This window comes from Cornus florida, unplaced genomic scaffold (assembly GCF_030987335.1).
Source record: "Cornus florida cultivar Cherokee Brave unplaced genomic scaffold, ASM3098733v1 CherokeeBrave_3.0.0_Hap2_Chr04, whole genome shotgun sequence".
NCBI lineage: Eukaryota > Viridiplantae > Streptophyta > Magnoliopsida > Cornales > Cornaceae > Cornus > Cornus florida.
Window position 1 is genome coordinate 90,807,969 of NW_026775574.1, and position 18,557 is coordinate 90,826,525.

Here is an 18,557-nt window from a genome sequence, read left to right on the forward strand (position 1 = left end):
CACATAATGGTTATGTATCTATTTTATTAATAAAATCTAGTTAGCACTTGAAAATGTGGACTTGCTAGTTGCTAGGAAGCCACAAGTTATGGGCCTGGTTTTGGGTTTTGTATAGACTAAGAATTGGAAACATAGCTTTGGCCCAGGTAATCAAACTTCTGTTTTGGTGAGGATTCGAGTTTATCTCTACGTAGAGATACACGGGTTTGTAAGTTTCTTGACAATAAAAAATAAAATATTTATTTTTTTATTTATTATTATATTTTTGAGTGTTTTAATATGTTGTTCTTGGTGTTATCTACCACCACATATATTTAAAAAAAATTGTGAGAATTAACATAATTGTCAGTTAAAGTGCTGCCTTCAACTTTGAAAAAGGTGCAGGAGTTTAAATTTCAATAAAAGAATAATACGAGATTATATAAAATAGTACAAGATTCGATTAAGAGTTTACGATAAAAATCATATATATATATATAGCCAATTTTGCCAATGAAAAGAGACTCCATAGATCTAGGTCCATCAAGTTTAAATTGAATTCATATAGTTTTAAGGGTGGCTTGTGAGTTATTGTAAATATCTTACTTTTAAGTTGTAGCTCCGATTAAAAAGAATAGTCGAATGTGTATATATATTATTTATTTTTATCAAAGGACATCTAGTTCAATGATATAACATCTCCATCTCAAAGAGGAGGGGAGGGATTCGAACCAAAAAAATCATGTTGCCAAACTTGAAAATCATACAAAAATGGACCTAATTTGCTACACCTCCTCTGGATGAAATTAGTTGGATTTAAAAAAAATTAAATAAAATCTACATCTTTTCATATTTCCTTAAAATGGTCCTACAATTGGGACATGGACGAAACTACCTAATGGTTTAGCGAGGACACTTTTTTACATAAACTTTTAGCATACATATTTCATAACTATATAATATAGTTTCCACGTAATTATATAACCCTGAGAACTTGACTAAATAATTTCAAAGTAAACGCCATCATGTTCAGACACCCAAAACTACTCTTGCAGGTTCAAAGTAGAGCGCACTTTTTCATTCCATCTTATCCTTTTTCTCTCTCATCTACTTCATTGACTCAAATCTTTTGAATGCCAAATATCAGTTTCCACAATATTATATAGATTCCCAAAATCACAGAACTTTCAATGAAAATCAGAGCATATGGATTGTTCAAGGTAAAACTGAAAAATGCTCCAGAGAAAGCAATGACTGCTGCCTTAAAACTTCATTGCAAGTTCCTGCAATATTCACCCCAAAAAGAGAAGGGCATTTCACGAAGACAGGTCCTTAACTTGCAACCAAAAAGAGGGCATTTCTTGAAGATGGCCCTTAACTTCATAGAAAGTTCCTGCAACATACACCCCAGAAAGAGGAGGGAATTCCTTAAAGATGGTCTAACTCAAACCCTAAAAGAGGAGGACATTTCTTGAAGACGGTCCTTAACTTCATTGCAAGTTCCTGCAACACACGCCCAAAAAGAGGAGGGCAGTTCTTGAAGATGGTGTACCTAACATGAGCGAAGACTTGACACTATAGGACCCCCGACCTCCTCGAGCAAAACTTTGTTCTTCACCATTGTGACAGAAACAAAGAAATAGTCAGAAGAAACCAGCATTGGCTTTAGTAATACGTGTTATAAAGTTTCACTTAAACACTTCCATCTAATGATCTAATCAACGTGGAGAATTTTTCCAGTAACCATACACAATAAAATTCACAAATCAGACTAGTCAGAAGAAACCTGCATTGGCTTTAGTAAGTATATTCTCATGGAATGTATTAACTAGGACCTAACAGGAAAATGGATTTTTTAACAACTAGAATACCCGCAGCAGACACAAAATACAAGATCTAAAATGTCACACTGTATATTATCTCATCTTTTAACCTGTATACTGTACACTCTTGTCAAAATAGACAAATTCTTTCCGAAGTAAAGGTATCAACAGAATTGTTATTTACTAAAAAGAAAATATCTTGCTAACCTGTTTGATACAACATAGATTACAATTACAAGCCAAACCTTTTAGGTCTGGGGTAAGTGGTAGAGTCTTGACGCAAGCCGGGCATTGAGACTAGTTGCTGCTGCTTAGCCCTCTTCTCCTTCTCCTCGTCCTCTTTCTCTAGCTCTGCTTGGACCTTCCTCAAATTTTCCATCTCCTCTTCCATGGCCGTTTTCTCTTGCTTCTGCTTCTTTTTGTGCTCCAACATTGATGTATCTGAGTCCTTCACTTTAAAGTACATGGGACCCAGCTCAGCCAACCACTGGGGCTCTACAGATGTTGCGCACTGCATGTACTCCTTTGTCGTCAAGATCAACTCATGATAAATCACATAATCTGGGGTGTAACCTAAACCATACAGAGCACTGCTTGGGTGCAAGTGGCATGGTATCCCATTCCGGCAATTAGCATACTCCCCTACACCTTTAAGCCTTGCTGAATTGTGAAAGTATGCAGAACAGATAGCCTGCCTCACAATATCCCAATCAGGACCACAGGATTTGAGTGGGATTTTCAGTGTTTTCAGAATATCGAGTAGCTGGGATCTCACCTCTCTTGCTCTCCGTAACCCTTTTACATGCAAAAAATGATCATTGCACCAATCACCCCGGTATTGATTAGATTTCCATTGCTGGTAAACATTTAATAGCGTGAGGTGGTCAGATTCTGGTACAAAGAACTTTTCCCTTGCAGCATCACTCTCCTCCGCCCTGTCCTTAGGCCTAAAGAATACTGATGGCACTGAAAGCATTGATACAATTGTCAAAACCTCATCTATGCAGCCTAGTTGCTCTCCCGCCAAGAGCATCTTAGCAAGTGGTGGATCCAATGGGAACTCCACCATTTTCCAACCAACATCAGTTAGGTTTCCCACATTGTTAAGAGCACCTAAGACCCACAATTGGTCCATGGAATTAAGGATGTTATCCTGTGGAGGACGGTCCATGAAGTCAAAATCTAACAAGTTCTCAATTTTGAGAGACTTCAGCAACAAAACCACATTGCCCAGATTTGTCCTCTGGATTTCTGGCACGGGACTTTGCAACATTTCATTCCCGTATGCACTCTCAGTATAAAGTCTATAACAAGTGCCGGGTCCAGTTCTACCAGCACGTCCAGCACGCTGGTCAGCAGCAGCACGGCTAATGGGGAAAACCTGGAGAGCATCCATTCCCATTGTTGAGTTGTACACCTTCATTTTACCATAACCAGTGTCAATGACATAGTATATTCCATCAACGGTCAAGGATGTCTCAGCAATGTTGGTAGCCACAATGCACTTGCGGGCCCCTTCTTCAGCTTTCTGGAATATTTTTGCCTGCAAATCAGCTGGCAGCTGGGAGTATATGGGAAGAATCAAAAGTTTAGAGACTGCTTGCTTTGTGGAGGAGACGAGCTGCTCCATGCGCTCTGAAAGGGCATAACAGGTTGCCTCAATCTCATCTTGGCCAGTCATGAAGATGAGTATGTCACCTGGAGCACTTGTAATGTGGATAGTCATGGCCTGCTTCACTGCAGCTTCAACATAATCTTCACATGGTGTTTTACTATACAAGATCTGCACCGGGAATGTTCTTCCAGGGATGTGAAAAATTGGTACACTGCAACAAAATCAATATTTACTCATGTGAAGTGCATGGATGCAGTGAATAATAGCATAGTTCAAAATTTCAAATAATAACATTTACCTTCCAAAAAAGTCTGAGAATTTCTGAGCATTTAGAGTTGCAGAAGTCACAATAAGCTTAAAATCACGACGCCTAGCAACGACTTTCTTGAGTATCCCAAAAAGCACGTCGGTGCTTAGTGATCTCTCATGTGCTTCATCCATCACAATGACACTGCATCATTGGTAAACAATGCCTGTTTAGGCAGAACATATATATAACCTTAATATTCCAATTTTAAAAACTAAAATGAAAATGTCATACCGATACTTGTCAAGATCAGAATCTTTCAGTGTTTCACGCAGTAGCACACCATCAGTCATGTACTGTAAAAAAATAATTGTAAATACTCATTGTAACAAATGTCTGTATTGGGAAAAAGTAATAAACAAAATGAAGTCTCATATATTAGTCAAATAGCATCTGAACAAACAAATTTTTTTTTTTTCCTAGTTAACTGAACAAAAAATTTCTCACTATTGGAATTACGAAAAGGAAATACTTTACAAAAAAACTGGACCAGGACAAATAGTTTGGTATCAGTCAAAGAAAATTTCTAATTCTATGGCAACAAAGCTCCAAATTGATTTTCCATTTCATCCATCTTACTCTAATTCTACGGCAACATCCTTCATAAACTCTCAAAGTCTCAATACTCGTAGGCGACAGGTCCAAGAAATCTGAAAAGCCTATGCACCTCTTGACTATAAAGTTTCACTACCTTCACTTCTACTTTTAATTTACAAAGTTAGACTCCATATATTTTGGTCATAGTCTGTATTAATATTAAATTATAGAATAAAACTATTTTTACGTATCTCCAACTTAATTTAACCTTCTCTAGTTTCATAAATTACAATGACACCATCAACAGACAACATATACCACAAAACAACTTATTAGAAATGCCGAACAAGCTAATCCATGGCTAATTAAGGATGAAAACGAGGTTTCAACCAACAAAACCACTAGTTAGTAGTTACCTTGATTACGGTTTTCGGTCCAGTCACATCCTCAAAACGAATGGCATAACCAACTTTATCACCGAGCTCAGTTTCCATCTCTTCACTAACTCTTTTGGCAACACTCATAGCTGCCACACGTCTTGGTTGGGTGCAGCCCACAATACCATTTATCGTGTAGCCATCTTCATGTAAATACTGCCAACAATTTCAAAAAATGAGACTAGAGATCATATCATACTTACTACCTCATTACTTGGTCATAAATATTATAAGTATAGCAAAACCTGAGTTAATTGTGTTGTCTTCCCAGAGCCAGTTTCTCCAACTACCACCACCACCTGATTTTCACGAACTACCTATTCCATGGAAAGTTGGAATTGAATTAGAATATAACAGCAAAGAGAAGGTTTGAACTGTCCAAATAGCATAGCCAATGAACAAAAAAGGAAAAGTCAAGGAACAGTCGGTGATGCCATCACTTCTTAAACCAACACATCTAGTAAGGACTAAGCACCGAAGGAGGACAATATAAAGCTATGAATATAATCAAGGATCACAATCATATTGCTTTGGACAAAAGAAAAAAAGACTTTAGACTACAGAAACAGCTGCAAAGGAAAGACAGCAAAATTTATGATTCAATAGTCTACATCTTGTGGTTTAGTTTAAGACTCCTAGTCTTTGGCCTCCCACCCACAAGATCAAAGAACTGATCAGACAAACCATTTGATACCAACAATCCAATCTTCAAAATTAAAACACCCCCTTCCCCAAAACCTCCCATAATAAAAGAAGTAAAAAATATATATTACTAAACAATTGATAGAATTAGATAGCCAGAACTTGATAATCAGTCTTGTGAAGGCTAACCAATTTTTTTAGTAATCAAACAATGAGACTAGACCAACTGAATATGATCCACAAATTCCTCAATATTACAAAGAGGATGTCCTAGATGGAATTACTCGAGCAAAGTTATAAAAAAGCAAATTGGTAGGCTTTCATATTAAAAAGAAGGAAAGCACACAAACGAACAAGTGTCAGACCTGCAACAACTCATCCCGTACAGAATATATGGGCAAATACTGCCGTTGCTGTGCTAATGTCTTTGACTTTGCAAAATCACTCACTGCTTCGCCCTTCTTCACGTGCTGTGCAAACTTAGCATCTTCCTTGAAATCAACTTCGCCATCTTCACCCACTACAGCAGTGTCTGCATCAATCTAAAACCAATATTTAAAAGAAAAGCTTCAGATCCACACATTTGTAATTAAATATAGACCAAGTAAATAAATATATAAATTCTATTAAATGGTGAAGGTATTGTACCTGTTCTGCTGTTTTCTCAACCCCGAGGATATCACCAAGTTTTGAGCCAGCAAGCTCCCAAAAATGTTGACGAGATTTGTTCTGACTTTGCTTTTCATGAATTTCCCGAACCAGGGCAGATCCTTTGCGTGATATTATAGCCATATCCGATGTGGGATCTATTAATGGCATTATTGACTCCGCTTGCATTGTGAAAACAACCCTCCCATCAAGAAAAGGAGGTTTTAAATCTATGGAAAGAAACCATCGTGGAAACGTTAGGTAAAAAAAAATCGCAAAAATCTTTGCAGGGGGGATAGATCGCATCATTTTCTGTCAATTGTTTGAAAGATTCTCTTTAGTGTACTTACTGTGAACAAGAAGAATAACTTTCCGTTCTTCCTCGTCATCAAATTCAGTCTGCACCACAGTACCTTGAACAGCTCCAGAACTCATAAGCTGCTGATTCTCCCACTGAATATTATCGGCTGTGAGCTGTGACAACTTTTTGCTCTGAGCAAGTGTCATCTTGGTTCCATCCCTTCGGACCTGTAGTTCAGAAACCACAATTAGTTGAAGAGTTGCCGTGTAAAAATGTCGGTGTAATTTTATCTAAAAATCACAATAATAAAATATTAATCCAAAACATACTAAGATACTCATAAAGATCAATGTACTTATAAAACAAAACAGGCACTCATATGTACAAATCTATGAATTTTTATTGCATGTGATATTTTGAATAACTGCTCACATTTTTATTCTGCTCACATTTAGATGAGATAAAAAATCAGTGGTCCATAGAGCACATCTACTTTATTTTCCAAAATTTAAGAGTTATACAGGTTTGAGGCTATGACATAACTGTTTTGATTTATCAAAACCAAATACAACGCTACTAGGTCAGCACTCAATAAAACATAAATCATAAATGCAATGTAACAAAATAGTGAATCCCCTTCCTTGGCCTATTTGCTAAATTAACTACAAGGATTGAGAAAGCTTTACACACTCCAAAAAATATTTCAGAGGAGGTGTTTCTTAATGAATTTCAAGATGCAAGTCTACATTCTGTTCCACGATGAAAACGTGATAAGCACCTGCTGCATAAACATAATAAATGTGGTGAATGGATGGAAAACTAGTTTATTAGAACGTAATACATGCTCAATATCTACCACTATTTGCCACTTGTACCTTCAAAATTAGCTAAGAGTAAGTATTCTACATTCTGATTTAAAAAGAAAGTCCGTTTGTATTTTCAACTCCATTAAATGCTTATATAAAAACTCTCTAATATTTTAGCAGAAAGTAGAAAATTTCAATTAAGCCCCATGGCAATGGTGGATCTAGGAAGAAACACTTCTATCCCACAAGGGCAGGGCTTGGGATGCAGTACTGTGTCCTTTTCCCCTTCCTGAACAAAGTAGCTAACCTCAAAACTGTCTTCTTCTTTTAAAAAAAAAAAATTATATTACAAAACTGAATTAATTTTCTTTTGAGGATATGATGAAGGTGTCATATCCTTAAATTTGTTTTCTCATTTTACTTTCTAATGTCAAAAAGAAAAATATTGAATTAATTTTGCTTAACCAAAAAAAGAATTGAGTTATCCTAGTTTTTATGTATTAGGGTCAGAGTTACTTTTAGAAAGAAAACAACCGAATATATCTAGTTTTTATATTTCCAAAAAAATAGAATGTATGCCATTAATCACCCAAAATATCGGTATCATATTTTAACTTCTGTTATTATGAGAAGTAAATATTTTTAAAATGCATTTAATCCTTATATTGTAAAAAGTTTTAAGTTTGAAGAGGTATAAAATTGTTGGATGCAGTGTAAATTTAATTCCTATATATATCTTTTAGGGGATAAGGATCATTACATACTTCTAGCGGGATAAAAAAATTTAATAATAGCTATCTACCATTATATATTATAAAAGGTTCCATTAGTTAGGCCTATAGCTTGGTGCAATAGTGAAATGTTTGGACAGCCAAGCATGAGAATGAGGATGCAAATCTTAAAGCAGCCATTTTGCGCAAATAATGCCAAAGGTTACGTTTATGTTTAGGCCACCTCTTATAACACCCTCTAATAGGAATACTGGGTCATCAAACGCCGAGCATACTTTAATGCACATGGGGAACATTACAATTTTAAGGAGTTCGACATTGGGCAGACTGAGATTACAACATCCCCGGCCCTGGTGAAAAAAAAAATAAAGAAAAACAATTATCCCCCTTTGCTATGGTTGCAAGTAATCACCAACAGGCCAATGGCCTAGCGGTATCAGCCTCTTACTTCCCAAAGGGAGGTCGGGGGTTCAAGTCTCAAAAGAGACAAGTGTGTGTGAGTACCAACTAGGAAAAAAAATAAAATAATAAAAATATGGTTGCAAGTAATTATTTAATCCTTGAATATTTTACCTAGTAACTAAGCTCAAGAAGTCCTTCCCCAATAATAGCAAGTGTTTGGTTGGAAAAAACCATCTAGAAAAATCCAATGGTTCAAAAATCCGTTCAGGAAGAGCAATTGCAACTTGCTTCTTGAACAACTTCAAGTGGAGCAAGACTCATTTACGAAACAAAGACAAGTTACAATTTTGTCCGTGCATTTTTTTTCTTTTGCCATATTAACCTTATTTCTTTTCTTATCTACAGGTTTTATATTTCTCTATACACTCTCATCGACGTTCTCTCTTTATAAGCAGCGGTGGAACCTTAGCTCTGCTGAACAGACTCCACCGGTTTGAACACTATCTCCAGCCTCTACCAACTCTCCTCCTTCTCCTATGGATCAAAGTCTAAAGTCAGTCAGTAAAAGCTGCTAAAATTTGCTTGAACGGCTTCAGGTGGAGCAAGACTCGTTTAAGTAAAAAATACAAAAGTTACAATTTTTCCTGTGTATTTTTGTACATTTGCCATATTAACCTTATTTCTTTACTTACAAGTCTTATATTTCTCTGTGCACTTTCTTCCAACGTTCTCTTTCCATAAGCAATTGTGAAATCTCACATCTATCGAGACAAAGACCGCCACTTTGAACACTATCTCCAGCCACTACCAACGCCCCTCCTCCTCCTCCTGTGGCTCAAACATTAAAATTGTTGAAGTTCATACAGTTCTTGGTGAAGTTCGGATTACACAGTTGCAGGGATGTCGCTGTTTACCATGCTGGTCACAATTCCCATACTGTATCTGCTAGAGCTTTGATTATCTTAGTCAGCATCATAAATAACATTTTCAATAGATATTTGTAAAAGTTTTATCCTCGCTGTTGGTTAAAATCATCAACAATCATGAGGATTTTCAATTTTCTGGTCTACACCTAATGCTATAACAGAGATCCATGGAACATACAATGAGAGCAAAAAATGTCCATTTGTTGTTCTTATTTTGGTATCTGGACTAATAGGGTGGGTAGCTGCAATTTACTTTTTCTCAGATTAATATATTTTGATACATGAACACACGCGCGTATACATACATACATAACCCATTTATGTATACCTCTGTCTCAAGACCTCCCTCCCCATAACCCTGCCATGGTGGGACTAGAACTAGGTAATGCCCTTTTTATGTTTGGGTAACCCATTGTGCCCCCATCTGCTAGTAGTGTTACCCCTCTTTTGTCACTATGTATGTAAAGATACAAGTTAAAGGATAAGAATTTTACATAATTGATCATAAGTCCAATGTTATTAGCACAATTTGTGTTTACTTAATTCATTTTTCATGGTTACAAGTGAGTTTTAGTGACATTTTCATAGAGTAGGTTCAGGTTGGGTACAAAGAACATAAAAAGATATTGGTTGTATTGAAACTGGGTTTCTTTTGTAGTGTGCCATATACTATTAATGGGTAATATTGTCAGGTGACAATTACTCTAAAAACATCTTTTCCCTATTAAATTCCTTTAGATGGAATTTCTTATAAAAATTGCCTTTTGAAAGGACTTCGATACTAGGACGCTCAGCCAAACTTCCAAGTTTACTTCTCCAGGTCAAACAGCAATGTAGGTTACAAGGACAAAGCACAAGCAGACACTGCACATTATGGGTAGTCAAATAGTCAATTTGTTCATGACCATAAAGTCCCAGGAACAGTTTGTAACCATTTCAAGTCTCAATCATCCACAAAACAAAATTGTTTTCATTAAGGAATGAATTTTCTGAACTTCACATCCTTTACAAACTTTGGCCTCCCTATATGATCAGTCATGGAAGTTCATAGAGATTCAAGATCATCGGTTACTTTTATTAAAACATCATTAGTACAAGTATTACTTAACAGGACCGGAATAGCAAGAATTTCTCTACTTAAATAGACACATTAACAAAACTCATGGATGCTCTAATAAACAGCCTTAATACTCAAATCAATAATGAAAAATGTGTAGTTTGACACAATGATGACAATTTAACAAAACAGAAAACACAATACTCAAGTATTAACACAACATGTGCACCCACCAGGATTATCCTCACAATAAATAGTTACATATGGTGCTTATGGTGTAAATATGTTGCCACAGGAAAACAATATTATAAACATTTCTACACATACCAGTCTTTTGGCCAATTCTGCCTCTTTCCTTTGGAATGAAGCCCCGTCACCAAGATAAAATGATGAGCTATCCGCATCAAACATTGTATTGCCTTCTTGTCTATCATACCTATACAATGACAGTCATATTGTTTAAAGAATAATGAAAAGGCACCTAATTCTGTGATAGAAATATTCTCATGCAATTATACACCAGTAGGGGGATACTGATCAACAACACAACAATGCCTCAGGAGCTGATAATCAAAGGAGTATGGAGAGATGAGTTAAAAAATTGATGTCGGTTAACATTTACCAAACTCAAAAAGGAGTTTGGGAAAATTACCCAAAAACAGAGGAGCAAAAACTGCATATTGAGCACAATCAACGTAATTATACCACGACTTATGGAATTAATACTATCTAGGCTTTTCTATCTACGAAAATTTTAAAACATAGTCATCCCTTGAATAGGTACATCATAAATAATTGACATCATGTAAATTGCAAACAGTTATAGCCTGTCAATATTTTTTTTATTAGTTATAACCTGTCAATTAAGAACAATTTGCACTGATATTAACAAATTGGATACTTATAATATATATATATATATATATATATATATTAACAGTATTGGATGACAATTTTTAAATAAAATTACCACGCACGGTCGGAATTGTATTCCATCTCTAAGCGTATACTTTCAGTGATCTCTTGATTGTGATCTTTAGATGAATAGCTCTTATCAGCATCTCCATCCTATATATGAAAAAGAAAAAGGGAAAATAAAGACATTGACTTGGTCGATCGCTAATAAATAAAATAGAGATACATAAACACAAGCATGATAGTCCACGTTCAACCTTGGCCTCAAATCTAAAAAAGATGTGTACCTTCATTTTTTCATAAAATTTTAAGGAAAACATAATTTGAACGAAGTGGGAAATAAAGTACCTCCAACGGTTGCAAACTTTCTGCAGAAAAATGAAGGTTGTGAGAACGAGATCTTCCTCCATATCGAGAACTTGAAGATAGAACTGAGGACCCAGAAGCCCGTATCGGAACTGGAGAAGGAGAGATGCTATCCCAGGGAAAAGCAGCAAGAGCTGATATACAGTGTATAGAATATTATGTCCACAAATTAGAATTTTAAAAAAAACAAAGGAACAAACAGTAACCAGTCAATTTTAAAAACATGTAACTTGAAAAAAATATCACATATTCATTGACATACCATCAGAATTTGGTGTATGGTCACCCAACCATGGAGATACCAATCGTGCGTCAGGAGAGGCGCCAACAAACATTGGAGATGGTGAAGGTTGATGGCGTCTGCTGGCATTATTAGAGTCGCTATCCCGACGTGGTGCATCTTCCCATTCCCATCTCCCATCATCCGAGTCAGATCTGCCTGCAAGTTTTGCAGATTTTAGTATATGCAATCAATAAAAATTATGGACAATGAATGAAAACATATTCTTTCAAGTACAAGTTCAATGATTTAAGTGAACAAGATGTGAAAATAAGGGGCTTGTTTGGGTATATTAGAAAGTTTCAGAAATTGTGAGCTCTAAAATCAATAGAAAATTAAAAATAAAATGATCTGAGAACCAGTTCTTGTTGATTCTGAATTTTGCAAAGGGAGGGAAGGGCGGAATATGGGAAAATTAATTTAAAGCATTTCGTAAGGTCATGTTTGTTCAGACCATTCGTGCTGCTTTTTATAATTACAACAAACTAAAATTATTAAGATTAGAAAATTTTGGTACAAAGAATGTTGTATGCTTACAACACATCACCCTCCTCCAACCCCCAACCCCCAAATAAATAAATGGGAAAAGAAGGAAAAGGTTCTCAAGAAAGAAAGAAAAATTATCTCGACTCCAAACGCACCTTTCAAAATATAATCAAACAGTGCCTCATCATGTTTTAGTTGTTTCTTTGCTAATGCATTTTAACTCAATCAAACTGTTATTTAAAACCAAAAACTGATGTAGCCAGCAAATCAGATTAATACAGCCAAAACAATCTAGACTTTAAAGATTTTTTCTTATAAAAATTTCTAACAACAATTTCTGAGCATATTTCCACGATTTATCTTTAAGAAAAAACATCTTGGAAAACAAGATCAAATATGTCAAAAATGACAAAAAGAAACACATACCAGGTGTCCTCCTCCTCGAACCTTCAGATCTACTTTGTCTTCTTCCATATTCTCCGTTATACTCTTTTTCATGCCGACCACGTGATACTCTTCCATGGTTCTGTTCTTTGCTGTCACTACGTCTCTTCCTGCTTTCACTTCTTGAGTCACCCCTGGAATCGCTTCTCACCCTACCATGGTCATACATAGTGACACCCAGTTCCGATTCAATTACCAGAAAGTGCCTATTTGAAAAAAAAAATTCAAGATTGACTCAAAAAAACACACACACACACACACTGACTCGCAGCGGACTAGTTCTATTGAAATTACGTCAAAAAAAATCTCTAGGTGTGTTTGGTAGGGTTGATTGGGAGGGACAGGGAGAGAAAAGAAAAGAAAAGACAAGATAGTGTAGTATGTGTTTGGGTAAGTTAAGCGGAGGGATAGGGAGGGATAGTTATCTCTCACTATTTTTCATTTGTTTTCTCCTCAATTTTTAGAAAATAAGGAGAGATAGGCAGAGAAATGATAGTGATTTTAGTGATATTTTGATAATACTAAAATTAGCCTCCACAAATCAATACAAAGATTTATTATTCCATTCAAGTCCTGTGGTTATGAAAGGATAAAAAAGTAATTTGTCTATTATCCTTTCTTTTCTTTTTTCTCCTCTATCTTATCCAAACAAAAATAACTATCATTTCTTTTCTTTTCTCCCCTGTCTATCCAAACATAAATATAAATTATTATTATCCTTTGTTTTTTTTCTTTTCTTTTCTCACTAAACTATCCTTTCTTTTCTTTTCTTTTTTATCGTAATTAATATTATCCAAACACACCCTAAAGCATGTATCAGTTACCCAAAAAAAAAAAATCAGCTTTTAAATGGCAAAAAGACACCAATTAGCAATTGCAGAAATTTCTATAGCTTATAGATCAGAAGATTGAAAGTATAATCCACATATAATATATATATATATATATATGGTGTTGTTATGGGGTTTCAATGGTTAACCTAGAAAGGGAAGATCTGGCGAATCGTTGAAGCTTAAACAAGGAAAAAAATAAGAAACCCCAACAATTTTAGCGGATCTTCTTCAGGGTTCTTCATGCAGTGAATTCAATGCAATCTGCCAACTTATATTACGCGAATCCTGTTCGATGTAGCATAAATAAAGCGGTGCAACCTGGGTATTTATATAAAATTTAAAAATATCCCTTTAGTATTTTCTTTTCCCCCACGTCTTGAACTAATTTTATTAAATAACAATTTTATTTTTTCTTTATATAAAATAAATATATTACTATTATTATAATATAAGATATTAGTGACTTTTCATATAAAAGTTACTTTACGCTAATAAATTTTAAAAAATCAAACTAATTCTAACAAATTTATAAAATTTTAAATCAAACCGAATCATTTGACCAAATGAACCAAATCAAATCAAATCGTAAAAAATGGATTTGATTCGGTTGGATTTCACAATTCCTTTTTTGTTTCCTTTTTGTTATAGAAATATTTATATTTTAAAATTCACATGCACAACACTGAACCAAGTTACTGATACATGCAGAATTATTAATATGTTCAGAACTTTTAATTTATTTTTTTCTATCACTTCTAGAACTAAAGTGAATACATTTATAATTGCTAATAACATAATACATTTAGAATTACTAAAAAAAAATTATCTAATAAATTGATAAAACCTAAGAGAAGTAAGAGTATATAGACTAGGATTGATAGTTGTTACAAATTTCTAAGTGATTTGATTGTAAGATTATACTATATTATATATGCTATATAATTTAACACCGTATTATTACGGTTTCACAAATTTAGAACCGTGACAGAACCAAACCATTAGCAAACCAAACCAAACTATCCTGTCCGATTTGGTCCGGTTTGAATTTTCAATTTGACCGAATTTTTGTGCATCCCTAGGTTTAGCACATTATTGACTTTTCACACTTTATTTTTTATTTTTTTTTTACTTATTTTGTTTTCCGTAATTTGACGTTTGAGACTTCGAGTAGTTTGGTTTCACAAACAAACAAAAAGTTTGAAACTTATATTTAGGTTTACTGTTAGGAACCGGAATTGTAACTAGTGTTTTGGTTCCGGTTCCTAAGTGTTCCAATTCCATATAATAATTATATATTATTTTTTTAATTATATAATTAGTAATATATATGCTATATTTATTGGAAAAAATATATACATGTCTATTGATGCTGTGGATGTAAATATGACCTAAGGAATTGTCTTAGTAAAAAAAAGAACTAAAACTGTGGGATCAGTTTGATTCGGTTCGAGTTTCATGTTCCAACGATTTCGATTTCAATTTCAATTTTAATTTTTAGAAATTGTGGGAACAGTTCTGATTTCGATTACGCAAGAAATTGTACCAAATCGAACCGAACTAAACGGAACTTGTGCTAGTAGCTTTAATTGGTGTATGCTGATTTGTAAATGCTATTGGACTTTGAGAAACTAAAGGCCCAATAGGCAATAAGGCTAATTGAGTGAATATTTTGGGGCAGCCATGTTTGGATTTATGCTTCTTTAAATACTTACGGGCCCCTGGCGGCCTGAATGGTATGTTCTTCATACGCACCTAGCCCGTGTTGAGGCTTGATCCTCCTCTCCTCGTTCAAGATGGAGATGTTATTACGTTTCTTGAGCTATGTTATAAATTTATTTACAAATATTCTTATTTTTTGAACTAGTTTATTAAATCGAATATATATATATATATATATATATATATATATATATATATAATTTTTATATCGTGGATGATTTTGCTGCACGTGACTTGCAACCATCTTAGAAAAGCTACAAAGCTTGAATGCATGGGAAGAAAGATTTGAGTGACTTGTAGAACAAAATGCAAAACTAGAGAATTATTGCTGAAAAACGATAAACTTTACTAAAGAATTTCATGAAAGGGTGAATTTTGTGATATTTAAATAATTTTTTTTTATATATTAAATCTGATATTTTTAGAATTGACATGTGAAAAACTGTAGGTGCAAAATTTCGCCCAACCAATAATGATTGAGAAAAATAAAACAACTCACTCAAAAACAATAAAAATAAATAAGAACAGTGTGTAGAGAAGCGTAGAATTGCTTGATCCTTTATTGGAGGTCTTTGCCTCTCTTTATATACAAAAGATTGCAAGATTATGGTAGGACTCGCGTTGCTTGCCCTCCAATTCTTTCTATATAACCATTCTTTTCTAATAGAGTTTTTTCCATTGTCGAATTTTCCATACATAGAACTTGCCTTGTACAGAACTTCCTATCAGAATTTTCCTTCTACAGTAAATCCTTCAAATGGTAGGACTTGTGCATTCTTGGGCCGAATATATTTTGATCCGGCTGTGCTTGAGTAACAGGCCGGATGTTAAATACTCATAAGCTGGGCTGATGACTTCTTGATTCGGCCTTGATGGAAGTTGGAGGACAAATAACAATGGTCTTGGGCTGTAAATACCCTCAACTTGGGCTTGAGCATGATGGGCCTTATATGTCCTTGGAATGTAGATATGGGTAGTGGTGACGTGTGCGCTTTTTATTGGAGGGAGTTTTTTTCCCTCCACACTTTGCCCCAAATTCCATTTTTAATTGAGTGACGGCTCCTATTAAAGAGGGAATTGAAACCGGTTTTTACTTTGCTTCAGAAACGGTTCGTGGTCTTTCATTATTACTCCGTCACACAAGATTTTGCAAGAGTTACATTTGCCCTTGCTGCACTTCTGCGTCCTTCATTCCATCGCTTCCTTCGCTTTGTCAGGTTAGTTTCGCATCTTTCTTTTCAATCTTTCATTATGAGTACTTCATCTACTCCCGAACGTGTAGACCTTGGGGATTCTGAATCCACACCTTCATCTTCCCCCCTTCGCATTAGGGCTCCCCCTCCTAGGGTTTCTACAGATCGCCCTTCGTTGAATCCATTAGGTACTTCCCCTCTTCCAACCGAAACATCCACCTCAGGCTCTGATTATGTTCTTACCCATGAAGAGAATAAAGCAATCATCTCTATTCGCCGCATCAAGTTCTCTATTGCTTCGGTAATAGAAGAATTTGATATTCCTGAGGGAGTAGAAATTGCAGAATATCCCGAGGGTGCCGATTTCACCTCCGGCGAGGGAATTGAGGATGACGAGTTGCTTCTTTCGGTAGGGCACCTTAACGCCCTCCGATTCCCTCTTCATCCCTTCTATCATTTAGTTTTCAATAAGCTAGGTCTTGCCCCCCTTCAGGTAAATCCTAATTTCTTTCGCATCCTTTCGGCACTGTTGGTGCGCCGGAAATTAGAGGCTCTGGATTTGACCTTTGCCGACCTTCTGCTTACTTACAATATATCTAAGCATGGGACCGAGCCTGGTCGCTTCTTTTTTACTTCTCCCCTTCATCAGAGGATATGCACGAACCTCCCTTCATCCGAAAAGAAATGGAAAGAAAGGATGGTTGTAGTTAAAGAAAAATGGTTCGTGTCCCAATCAATTGCGCTCCCTATCCCGCGCAAATTCGGGAAATTAGGTATAGAATATTTAACCTCCCTTCATACCAAGTGTTCTGGCTGTTTTCCTTGCCAAGTCTTAATATTTCGCCGTATTTATGAGTTTCTTGGTGTTTTTTCAGCTACATTCCCATCCTCCGCAGTAAGGAACAAACTTTCTTTTCTTGAGGAACGAGTCTGGAGTGACCCCTCGCCTATCGAGGACCTGCTAACTTCTTCAAACCTCAAGAACATTGCCTCCAGTGCCGTTGCTGCAGACCTCATGGATCTGTCTCTACCATCCTTTGACAGTTTCCCCATGACTGAGGAGGAGATACAGAGGGCTGAGGCTTTAAAAAAGAAAGCCGAAGATGCCCAACCCTTGGTCGTCATTGGATCAACTGAGGATGAAGTGGAGGTTGAGGAACCACCATTGAAGAAATCTCGCCTCAACCCCTCATCCTCTGGCAAGGGCAAGGTCCCATCTAAAAGCAGAGGGAAAAAGGCTGGAGAGGCCGAACCTGAAGATGAAGTCAGGGCCTTTGTTCTAGCTGAGACTGGGGCTCCTTGGACTCCTTCCTTCACCAGGGCTGACAGGTCAGTCCTGCACTCAGGGGATTCTGTGATTACAGACCCTTCAGCTGCACTGGCGGTGGCTCGAGGAATGTGGCTCCCAAAGGACGAGGAAGCCATCAGCCAAATGGGGTTGGAGCAACTACTCCCCTCTGCCCCAGTCCGGGCCATAGAGGTTCGCATTGCTCCTTCAGAATTAAGTTACTCTTGCTTGCTTATGTTTCTATTTATGCTTATATTTGCTTCCCTGTTAAACAGAGTCTATACCACACCATGGCCCTCTGCGCCACTGCTGAAGCTCAATCCCTCTCCATCAAGAGGTTAGAAAAGGATCTTGACAATGCAGAGAAGAGAGCCACTACTGCCTCTACCAATCTGAAGATAGCTTCTGAAGCCAAGGATGCGTATAAGAGGCAGTTGTCAGCCTCTGAGGCTAAGGTGGATTCTCTTCAGGCCGAGGTTCAACGCCTGACCAAGGCTCTTACTACTTGCTTCAAGGCGGGGAAGCAAATGCAGGGGCGCTACTCTTGTCTGGCGCACCTGGCTAGTGCTAAAGCATTCCGGTCTGGCTATAATCAGGGCTCAGGCCCTAAGACGATGGATCCGGACGCCTTTGACAAGAAAGTGGAGGTGCACTTCCCATACAATGAAGGGCCAGAGGCTTTGGAAGCTGAAATCCGCTTTGCCGAGATGGTGAAGGCACACCTGAAGGGTACTCCTAGCTCCCCTGCTCCTGCGGCTTCAACTCCTCCTACCTCAAGTCCTAATGTAGTGGATGCTTTTGAATCTACTCCCTTCGATCCGA

At 36.4% G+C, this 18,557-nt stretch overlaps 1 protein-coding gene across 1 annotated transcript; it reads right to left on the reverse strand.

Moving 5' to 3' along the window:
* Positions 1-1,871: 1,871 nt before the first annotated feature.
* On the reverse strand, positions 1,872-13,051 carry LOC132303883 (pre-mRNA-splicing factor ATP-dependent RNA helicase DEAH7-like). The gene is made up of 13 exons (XM_059801328.1): positions 12,685-13,051; positions 11,755-11,931; positions 11,475-11,626; positions 11,182-11,279; positions 10,539-10,647; positions 6,339-6,516; positions 5,989-6,218; positions 5,706-5,882; positions 4,944-5,015; positions 4,678-4,854; positions 3,959-4,020; positions 3,716-3,868; positions 1,872-3,628 (listed from the first exon to the last, which is right to left on the reverse strand). Exons 1-13 carry the CDS (start codon positions 12,869-12,871, stop codon positions 2,035-2,037), a joined length of 3,366 nt encoding a protein of 1,121 aa, XP_059657311.1. The 5' UTR covers positions 12,872-13,051; the 3' UTR covers positions 1,872-2,034.
* Positions 13,052-18,557: the final 5,506 nt, after the last annotated feature.

Bases quoted from the DNA above. Each gene is read 5' to 3' on its own strand.
- LOC132303883 (XM_059801328.1), bottom strand. From the start codon at position 12,871: ATGTATGACCATGGTAGGGTGAGAAGCGATTCCAGGGGTGACTCAAGA. The intron at 6,219-6,338 runs GTAAGTACACTA...TTCTTTCCATAG, and splicing joins AGTTATTCTTCTTGTTCACA to ATTTAAAACCTCCTTTTCTT. The intron at 4,021-4,677 runs GTAACTACTAAC...ATTTTTTTACAG, and splicing joins GACCGAAAACCGTAATCAAG to TACATGACTGATGGTGTGCT.